Source organism: Plodia interpunctella, chromosome 8, assembly GCF_027563975.2.
Source record: "Plodia interpunctella isolate USDA-ARS_2022_Savannah chromosome 8, ilPloInte3.2, whole genome shotgun sequence".
Classification (NCBI taxonomy): Eukaryota; Metazoa; Arthropoda; class Insecta; order Lepidoptera; family Pyralidae; genus Plodia; species Plodia interpunctella.
The window spans coordinates 5,088,435-5,099,423 of NC_071301.1; the positions used below are offsets into that span (position 1 = coordinate 5,088,435).

The following is a 10,989-nucleotide window of genomic DNA, read 5'->3' on the forward strand; positions in this document are numbered from 1 at the left end:
CGTGACAAGTATAATTATCACTATAACATTAATACACTATCACGATACATTTAATTTATTGATATAAATAAAATAACACTTATTTTTTTATCTATACATATGGTAGATTTCGCTCGCGGGTTTACATGACACATTTTTTTAATGTCGTGTGATTTTATGATTGCAAAACACGTTACAATCTGACCGGATGAATCCAATCAATTTCGTCTTTAGCAACGATATGAATCTCATTAAACTGTAGTAATAGTATCGAATTTTCAATAAATCTGGTTAGTTTATTGTATTGGTGACTGTACTTATCATTCAGACAAAAATTTCCAAAACTATATTTTCGTCATCTATGTATGTAACTAAGAATGTTCCATGAAGATTTTTTTTAAAATATACAATGTACAAATTTGGCCTTTCTTCAATTTTATTATATGTATTGATTACAACATTCATAGAATAACCATATTGTTACTGAAACTAAAAATGAAACAAACGAGTAAAAATATCATACATTTTAAATATTAGACATTTTCTGTGATGCTTTAGATCTTCAAGCGAAAATCTAATAAAGATTATTAAATTCCTCTAAAGTGCCACAGCTTTCGTTTTATATTTTAATAAAATCATTTTTCGCCCCAGAAACTCTATTGCAAAGACCGCTCCGATGTAGACTTTGAATAATTATATTTTTCTCAGGAACAGTAACACGAAAATTCATAAGCAATCGTGTACGTAAGTTAATGTTGTAGAAAAAATACTTCCATAAGTCTTCCTTCCTTATAAAAGTAACTAACCATTTTAAAGACAGGTCAGATATAGACAGAGGTATAACAAAACTATACTTAAAAATGTAAAAAATGCCTGTGAGGCGTCATTCCAAGGACGATAGTACGAGTATAATGTAAAAAGTCGTGAGTATTCTAATTCTAAAGAAAGAGATGAATCACAACATGTCTGACGAAATTCCGACGGCGATTGACGACTGATTTACGCTTATCTATTGTTTTTACCAGACAGCACTTGAAAATACCGTGTCATGTGAGGAAAATACAATGCCGAAGATAAAAAATGGACAATTGAGACATTCCGGCAAGTCTTTCCAGTGGCTTGCTGAATTTTAGTGTAATATAATGCAATGTAATGCAATATAATGCAATGCAATTACAGGCTAATTTAAGAGTCAGTGTCGGTTAGATCGTCTGACATTGGACTGAAATTTATATACATATATACTGTAGTCTTACGCTGCCGTAAAGGCGACTTCCAAAGGCATTAAAATTTACAGAATTGTAATATTTTTGGTAGAATAAAGGTTTATTATATCTTCTATTTACTTAGGTATAGAACATAAATCCAATCAGTTCTTCGTCTTCGAACATTTCGGTGAATTAGATGTCTGCCTAAAATAATCCTGATATCTGTCTTAGATCTAAGTATACTAACTTTGACAATGAACCGTATAGTCAATTAAGAATGCAAATTGAATATTCTCATATCATAATCGCTTCTTCGGAGATTTGATTACATGACTAAACAAGCACCTATAGAAAGAATAAGCGGGAGTTTTTTCATATTTAATAACATCTATACATACAAATAGAATTTTAAAAAGCATACCAATAGTGAATTAAAAGTAAGAGAGAATATGCCAACAGACGTACATCATTTGAGAGCACCTACTCTAAATAATTGAAAATTTCGCTCTCAAGCCTGTATCTCATAAGTTTCGCAATAACTTTTGGTAACTAGTTGGTGGACGGACTGTTTTACTTTCGCGATGCGCCCCCTATTCCTCACCCCCGCTCCGCCCGGCTGCAGACCAATTATTTTTATGCAAAACCTCGATTTGAATTTATTTTCGCAAAATATTTCACACAGCTAACAAAAAATACAGTTATGAATCAATATTTTAATACGATTTAATATCTGCTTTATTATTGTTCCGTACTCCGTTCATTCAACTGAATGAACAAATCTCCATTTGTCCGTCCACTGCACGCCGCGATGTAAGCATACTCGTATTGTAATTTAAATGCTCCCCTGGAGTTAGTTATTATATCTAAATACCTACATTATACAACAAATAATTATGGAGCTTATCATTATCAATGTTCCAGCATGGGTTGTGCCTAGGACACACATGGCATTACTATTAAATAACAATGATTTCATAATATTTCAAACCCTGAAGACCTTACCTTTGCCTATGTTAGTGCATGACGTGTGATCCTGTTGTCAAAATTTATTGACGTATTGACCTGAACTACACCTAAAATACACAATAAGTTTAAAATGACAGACGTATTTTTTATATACATAGGTACTATTAGTATATTAAACACTTTACGGTCCAATAAAACAACTACAAATGGAATATAATTAAAAATAAGAATGAACTCATGATGTATACATAAATATATATATATCAGCTCTATACTTTATCATTACACATTTTGTATAAATCATTTTCAAGATGATTTATTTATTGGTTATAATTTTAACATACCTTGTGCATTTATATTTAAAACGAAATCATACAATATGGCGAAAACAAGGAATAAAAGGACCAGCTGCAATACCCATTCTTGGTAACTTTGCTCCCATATTTTTCCTTATGGAAACATTTCCTGACTATATAAGAAGAATTTATGAATTATATCCAGACGAAAAAGTTGTTGGTCTGTTCCAAGGATATCGGCCAACACTCCTTCTAAAAGATCCTGAAATTATAAAACAAGTTCTGATAAAAGATTTCCATATATTTCCAAACCGAGGAATAACACCGGCAAGAGGCAAATTCAATGAAAACTTAATAGTCTCCAACGACACAACGTGGAAAGTTCTAAGGCAAAACCTTACTCAGGTATTTACGTCAAAAAAACTTAAAGATATGTTTCCGCTTATGCAGAAAAGTGCAGAAAACTATATATATTCCGTTCAAAATCTCATAAAGGAAAATAAAGAACAGGAAATGAAACAACTAGCTGAAAATTATACTACACAAGCAACTACTATATGCACTTTTAGTATTGATACAAATCCATTCAATAAAAAAAATAATGAATTCTGCCAAGCAACCAAAATGATGACCACGCCTGTATTATCAACAAAATTGTCGTTAATTTTAAATATTATATTCCCAGGAATACGAAGATATATTTATACTAATCTCAGAGCAGAAAGATATTTCACTAATCTAATTAACAACATAATAAAAAAAAAATCGCTAATAGTTAGACAATCGAAAGATATATTAGATCTGTTAATTAATTATCGGAATCGAGGAAAAATGAGTACGAGAGGAGAAAGCGGAACAGCGGAAATAGATCTCAATGAGGAGTTGCTGATTGCTCAAGTTACAATATTTTATTTTGCTGGAGTGGAACCATCCGCCTGGCTGATTGCGTATATTCTTCATGAACTATCTTTGAACCAAAAGATTCAAGATAATCTTTATGACGAAATATGTAAAGTAACTATAAAACATAACGACAAGTTAACATACGATTCCATCAATGGCATGACTTATTTGGATATGGTTATGAACGAAACTTTAAGAAGATACCCCATTGCGACAACTGTTTTACGTAAATGTAACACAGATTATATTGTGCCCGGAACAAAAGTATTTATACCCAAGGACACTGCTATAATTATCCCTATTGGTGGATTACTGAGTGATCCAAAATACTTCACAAACCCTGAAATTTTTAATCCAGAAAATTATTCTCCTGAGAATAAACAAAAGATACAACAATGTGTTGATTTGTCATTTGGAGAAGGACCACGTAATTGTATAGGTAAGTCTTTTTTTATGATTTATTAATTATTATTATGTTGATACATATTTTTAGCCACGGGTCCATTAGGACCCCGTCCTTTGAGGCATTCATGGGGACGAAGCCAATATTGAAGAAGACTTTTTGTACCTTTTTATTCTAAAATGAGATGGCTGCATCAGAGAGCTATTCCTTGTATTAGGAAACACTAACGGACAGTCCTCTACAGCTGCCAGACTATTTTGCCAAGAAGGGATTTTATGTCTCGTTTTATTCTCGGCTTTTTTTTTCACGGGTAATATTAACGGTGCTTACGGACCGAAGCCTAAGCCATTCGTTACAACATCAACTTCACACAAATGGCTCCACATTAGGCAAAGTGCCTGTCCTGTAGCAACCAATATTGAATAAGAAAAAAATTACATCTATAATTTTTTTTGTCCACAATTTTCATGCACAACATACAAAAGCATTAATTAGTTCATCATGTGACTACTTTTGTAATACATAATATAACTTTTGCTACATCTCATTTTTTAGGTATAAGGTAACTATAAATGTTTTACAGGTATGCGATTTGCTATCATGATGACCAAAATCGCAGTGGTGGAATTTATTAGGAAATTTAAAGTGCATCCATCTCCTAAAACCAAGCTACAATTTGAGCTTCAGAACTTTACCCTGTTGTACGCCTCCAAAGATGGCATATGGCTCAATGTAACGCCACGTTAAACCAATATCGTCACTTTTTGACCCCTACTTATTCACATTGTTCTATTCTATTTCTATTTTTTAGAAACAAAATGAAAACAAATACATGTTCATATTATAGTATGTATTATGGAAAATAAAATATTTTTGGCACAACATATTTTATTTTACTAACCTACCTATCTAATGTAATTGGTTGGCCGTGTAAATAGGCCTTCCAAGCGGGGATGATAACTTCAGGTTCATGAGTTCAGACCAAGTAAATTATGATCATTTTCTATGTCTCCAAAACTTCCGCAAGTCAAAACCGCACTACTTCCATAACAATATAAAGAAGGCACTTACCAACTATCACCACCAGCAACCAGCTCCTGATGTCCAGGTATTCGCGTGCTATCAGGGGGGCTTAGGTTGGTTCGTTTTCTTATCGGAAGCTATTTTCACTTGAACACGAGTCACAAACCAAACCACTGCACTTATTAACAGTGTCTCCAATAACTTAGGAGAATCTAAGACGGTTTTCTCACAGAAGCAAGACGAGCAACTCAAAAAAAATCAACTGCGTATTATGAGAACATGACACAGAAAAAAAAAAAATAAAACACTGGTGACATTTGCCCCTTAGAGTCTATGGGCTAGAGTACTAGCCACCAAGAAGATCAAGGAGGTTCAGTACCTCCGTTTATAATACCCGAAAGAAAGCGCTAGTTCAATCTTACGGGAAGTTTTCATATTATATAAATTTCTTATGTATAAAGAACTAAAAATGAAACCTATTGGTGCAACCAGTAATAAAACTACCAGTCTTAAATCTACGGGTTCTCCAATGAGCTTCTTCTTCACTTAAAACCCTTGCGCCATGTATCACATCATCCTTCTGAATTCTTACGTTATCAGTCTACGTATTACCACCAGTAAAGTGACCTTTGTCTCCTCACGGTCTTTTAAATACGGACGGGGCAATTATATGACTCAACTGAGTAACCAGCCGCGTATAGTCCGCTCAGCTGTTAGTAGCCGACTCAACTCTGCCATCAGCGGTGCTGTGTCATAGATAGAAATAATAGTGAATATATAAAGTGTGAGAAGACTTTAACTCTAAAAAGCTCCCATTATGGTTTTATTTTACATAAGTGTTATCGTATTAATATACGGTATTTATTTATATTCAAAGCGTAAACATAATTTTTGGAAACAACAAGGCGTAAAGGGACCTGAGCCTTTACCGATAGTTGGAAATTTTGGCAAAGTGATGATATTTCAAGAATCGATACGGAACTTGATTATAAATGCATATAATAAATATCCGAATGAGAAAGTAGTTGGTTTATATAGAGGTTTGGAACCAACGTTAGTCCTGCGAGACCCGGAACTGATAAAACAAATGTTGATAAAGGATTTTCATTCATTTCAAGACAGAGGTGTTAGTGCCACTGGAAGCAAACTTAGCAAAAATTTATTTGAGGCCGATGGTGACACGTGGAGCTTATTAAGAAAAAAATTAACGCCCGTGTTCACATCAAAAAAACTTAAGGACATGATACCACTTGTGGAGCAGTGCATTGATAATTATATTAACTATGTCGATCGATGAATCGAAAAAAATATCCACCATGAAATTCGGTCTTTGCAATCAAAATACACATTACAAGTGATTGGGTCGTGTGCGTTTGGTTTGCAGTTGAACACCTTCAGAGATGAAGAAGATGAATTCAGTATTATGGCTAGACGAATATTTAGCCCGACACCTTTAACAACAATAATAAAAATGGCTGATATAGTAGTCCCAGGACTCGCAAATCTATATAATACAGCAGCTGATGTACAGAACTTCTTTTTAGATCTTGTTTCAACTATTATCAAACAAAGAGAACATGAACCCATGAAACGTAAAGACTTTATGGACCTCTTAATAGAATTAAGAGAACAGGGAAAAGTTAGTAGAAAGAGTGACGTCGGTGGTTTGAAGGAATTAGAAATGGACGACGCATTGATAGCGGCACAGGCAGGAGTTTTCTATGCGGCCGGGTTTGAAACATCGTCAGCTACAATGTCGTTCATGATCTATGAGCTCGCATTACACCAAAATATACAAGATAAAGTATATGAAGAAATATGCGAAATAACTGCAAAATACGATGGAAAAATTACTTACGAATCTATAAAGGAAATGACCTATTTAGAAATGGTATTCGAAGAGACCTTACGAAAACAGTCCGTAGCTGGAGCAGAGTAGTTCGTAAATCTGTATCACAGTACACTTTCCCTGGTATAAATGTAACTATTCCTAAAGGCACGTCAGTTTTCGTGTCAGTTGCAGCGCTACATATGGACAAACAATATTATGATAACCCTGAAGAGTTCAATCCTGAGAACTTTTCTGCAGAGAACAAAGCAGGACGGCCACAGTGCACATATTTACCGTTTGGAGAAGGCCCTCGTAATTGTATTGGTAAGTAGTACCTCTTTTGATTACAGGCTCTAAATTCGCTACGAAAACACTGCAAAATAAAAATTACTAGAAATTGAAATAGAAAACATATGCAACTTGCTACGTCTCGGGGCTTCGCTCTTGAAGGTATTTAAGTACCCTATGTGTTATTCTAGGTTATTTTCTACCTGTGAACCACATTTCATAACAATCGGTCTAGTAGATAATGCGTGAAGGGGTAACAAACTTAATTTAGCATTTATAATATTAGTTGGGATGGGATATACATTTAGATCGTTTAATACAATATCGTACAACACGGTGGTTATTATTTAAGTAAACACATCCAGGCTCTAATAATATGTATGTTTATTTTATACAATCCACATTTGCTAAAATTCTACTGATGTAATTACTGTGATGTTATTATTGTAACGTGAATCAAAACAATTTTTGTTACAGGTATGCGATTTGCGAAAGTACAATCTCTAATGGGGATGGTAGCTTTCCTAAAGAAATTCCGAGTGGAACCGAGTGCCCAGACCAAAGACAAACTTGACTACAAATGTAATACATTAACTTTGGAGAGCAAAGATGGAATATGGGTTAAAATATCAAGGCGATAATCATAAAATCAAGACACAAAGTGATAGTTATATGTGGCAAAATTGTTGAGAACATTTTCAACGTTTTAGTTGTGATATTATCTTTATTTGTAAATTATAATGTTACTGAAATAAATGTTTTCTTGTAAATTTTTATTTTTGGAAATTTTATTTGGAACCCGATGGAAAATTTAATAAACCAAGTCAAGGGTCAAGTGCGAGTTGAACTCACGTGAAGAGTTAAGTACAATTTATAAAATTCCTATAGGTTTATTTTTTCGTTTAGTTTTGGAGATCAACGCGAGTCGCGCGCAACGCCAGGGGTATCACAAGCTTGTACTCCATGTCAATTTATTATTGAAATTTAAACAATATATTGAAAATAAAGCAAATTTCAAACCACTACCAACAAAATGGTTGGTGAAGAAAAAGAAATACCGCCAGCGCTAGGTTTACGTTTTTTTACGGAACTCGAAAATAAAAACAAGAAATGCCGTTGATGAATGATTCGTTTTGTAGATAAATAAGGACATTTTAATAAAACAATGATCAAATATATTTTTAATCAGACCAATACTTTGTCTTCCAGAAATAAGTTAAAACTCCTTCTTTTACTTTCTTCAAATCAATTAGGGATATAAATTTTGGGATGTAAAAGAAAATTTTCATTTATTTCAAACTGCGCACGCAAACGCAGTTGCAGGCACAGCTTGTTTTGAATAACGGTCAATGAATGCACCATTTCAGTCATCACATTTATCTATAAGTATTTTGTTTAAACCGTGCCACTGGCATTTGAATAAGTGAGGAGAAATTAACAGAACAGACAGACAGACGCCGCAGAGGACCTTATTTTATAATATAATTGTGTATGGATAAGGATATTTTCTAAATTGTCGCAGTAATTTGAACCAGGGTCCAGTCATTCTGAGGACCAAATGAAATTTCACTAAAATACAAGTTTTGCATATCTATCTAAGTACAGTCGACAGCATCAACTTATCCAAATTGATATCTAAGTAAATCGTAACACGTAGTAAATTACAGCCGAATGGACTTCAAAATTTCGAGGTTTATTTTTAAAATTACCCCAGCGCCGTCACAACCCATATTAAAACTGGAAACACGCGTAGATGAGTGAGAGAAGAGATAAATGAAGAGTACACTGTAATTAATAATGTCTCAGTGTATTTGCAAATAAATGCATTGATAACAACTGATAGTGACTTTATATACTGGGAGAGAACGGTCGCGTATAACAGAAACTCTCAATTTCGCACAATGGTTTTGTTTTATTTAAGTGTTCTCATATTTATATACGGTGTTTATTTATATTTGAAGAGTAAACACAATTTTTGGAAACAAAAAGGTGTGAAAGGGCCTGAGCCTTTGCCAATAGTTGGAAATTTTGGCAAAGTCTTGATAATGCAGGAGTCTATACGAACATTGTGTCAAAATGCGTATGAGCAATATCCAAATGAAAAAATAGTTGGTTTATACCGAGGATATACACCAACGCTCCTCTTGCGAGACCCAGAACTGATCAAACAAGTTTTGATAAAAGATTTTGATTTATTTCAAGACCGAGGTATGAGCACTAGCCGCAGTAAACTAGGCAAAAATTTATTTGAAGCAGATGGTGAAACGTGGAGGGTATTACGACATAAACTAACACCTGTGTTCACCTCTAAAAAACTAAAGGACATGATACCACTTGTGGAACACTGCATCGATAATTATATACACTATGTAGATACTTTAATAGAAAAAAATATCCACCACGAAATTCGATCCTTAAAATCAAAATACACATTACAAGTGATTGGCTCATGCGCCTTTGGTTTGCAGTTAAACACGTTCAGTGACAAAGAAGATGAATTCAGTATTATGGCTAAACGAATATTTAATCCAAAACCATTTTCAAAAGCATTAATGATGGCAGATATGATAATCCCTGGAATAAGAAAACTATTTAATACAGCTACTGATGTCCAAGACTTCTTTTTAAATCTTATTTCAAATGTTATTAAACAAAGAGAACACGAACCAATGAAACGTAAAGATTTTATGGATCTTTTGATACAATTAAGAGAACAGGGAAAAGTTAGTCGAAAAAGTGAAGATGGTATACTGGAAATAGAATTGGATGATGGATTGATAGCAGCACAAGCATTGATTTTCTATGCGGCCGGATTCGAAACTTCATCAGCTTCTATGTCATTCATGGTCTATGAACTCTCGTTACATCAAGATATTCAAGATAAAATCTATGAAGAAATTATTGGGATTACTGCAAAGTACAATGGAAAAATTACTTACGAATCTATAAAAGAAATGATTTATTTAGATATGGTATTTGATGAGACCTTACGTAAACATGCCGTGGCGGGTTTATTAATACGTAAATCTTTAGCAGATTATACTATGCCTGATGTCAATGTGTACATTCCTAAAGGCATGCCCATTTTCATACCAGTTTCTGGTCTACAACTAGATAAAAAGTATTATCATAATCCTAAAGAATTTAATCCTGAAAACTTTTCTGCAGAAAAGAAGGCGGCTCGTCCGCCTTGTACATATCTACCATTTGGTGAGGGACCTCGCAATTGTATTGGTAAGTAACATTTTGCAAAGCCTAAATATTAAAAGTATGCGTTTTCTCGGATATTTCATTAACACTAAGCTATGGACGGGACCAGGGTCCACTAGGCGCTTACCCACTTCTCCTTTTCAACTTCTCATGATTTTTTGTATCCTTAGTTGTCAAAAAAATTATACGCATATCCTTCTTCGCGAAATGAAATTAGCACTCTTTTCGTTTTTCGGCAGAAACCAAACATTAATTTGATTTGTCATAATAAAATAACTTCACCTTCTTCACCACTTTGAAATTTGAAGATAAACTACCAAAATCTGAATAAGAAAACAGTTTTTGCATTGAAAAACATAATGTGCACCCAGATGCCAGAAAACATAAAATACCACCGGTATTTTCATTACGGTATTTTTTTTTTATTTATATTTATTTGCGCAAGATAGAGAGAAATGGAAGGAGATGGGGAGACCTTTGCCCAGCAGTGGGATAATGAGGGTGAGCAAAAAAAAAATATTATTAAATAAAAATGATGTTTTTATGTATTTGATTCTTATAGGAATGCGATTTGCAAAAGTACAGTCACTGATGGGAATGGCAGCCTTCCTCAGGAAATTCCGAGTGGAGCCGAGTGCAAAAACTAAAGCGGAGCTGAACTACAAAACTACAGCATTGACATTGGAGAGTAAAGATGGAATATGGGTGAAAATTTCAAGACGCTGAAAAACATGAGTAGTAAAACAATTGCGCCACTTTTCCGCTACCTGTATCAGGTTTTGTAACTTTAGGATAAACCCTTGCCTTTCAAATTTTGCACCAAATTATTAGGACTATAATACATTCCCTCAGATTATTTTTTTAATAAATAGAATCGAAAAA

General features: G+C 33.8%; 2 protein-coding genes and 1 pseudogene across 2 annotated transcripts; all 3 read left to right on the forward strand.

The window, feature by feature from the left end:
- Positions 1 to 2,423: 2,423 nt before the first annotated feature.
- LOC128672105 (cytochrome P450 6B2-like) lies at positions 2,424 to 4,639 on the forward strand. The gene is made up of 2 exons (XM_053749012.1): positions 2,424 to 3,791; positions 4,339 to 4,639. Exons 1-2 carry the CDS (start codon positions 2,465 to 2,467, stop codon positions 4,500 to 4,502), a joined length of 1,491 nt encoding a protein of 496 aa, XP_053604987.1. The 5' UTR covers positions 2,424 to 2,464; the 3' UTR covers positions 4,503 to 4,639.
- Positions 4,640 to 5,450: 811 nt separating this feature from the next.
- Positions 5,451 to 7,673, forward strand: LOC128672044 (cytochrome P450 6B7-like; annotated as a pseudogene).
- A 1,058-nt stretch (positions 7,674 to 8,731) lies between these two features.
- LOC128672010 (cytochrome P450 6B7-like) lies at positions 8,732 to 10,989 on the forward strand. Its single transcript, XM_053748888.2, has 2 exons — positions 8,732 to 10,131; positions 10,670 to 10,989. Exons 1-2 carry the CDS (start codon positions 8,799 to 8,801, stop codon positions 10,831 to 10,833), a joined length of 1,497 nt encoding a protein of 498 aa, XP_053604863.1. The 5' UTR covers positions 8,732 to 8,798; the 3' UTR covers positions 10,834 to 10,989.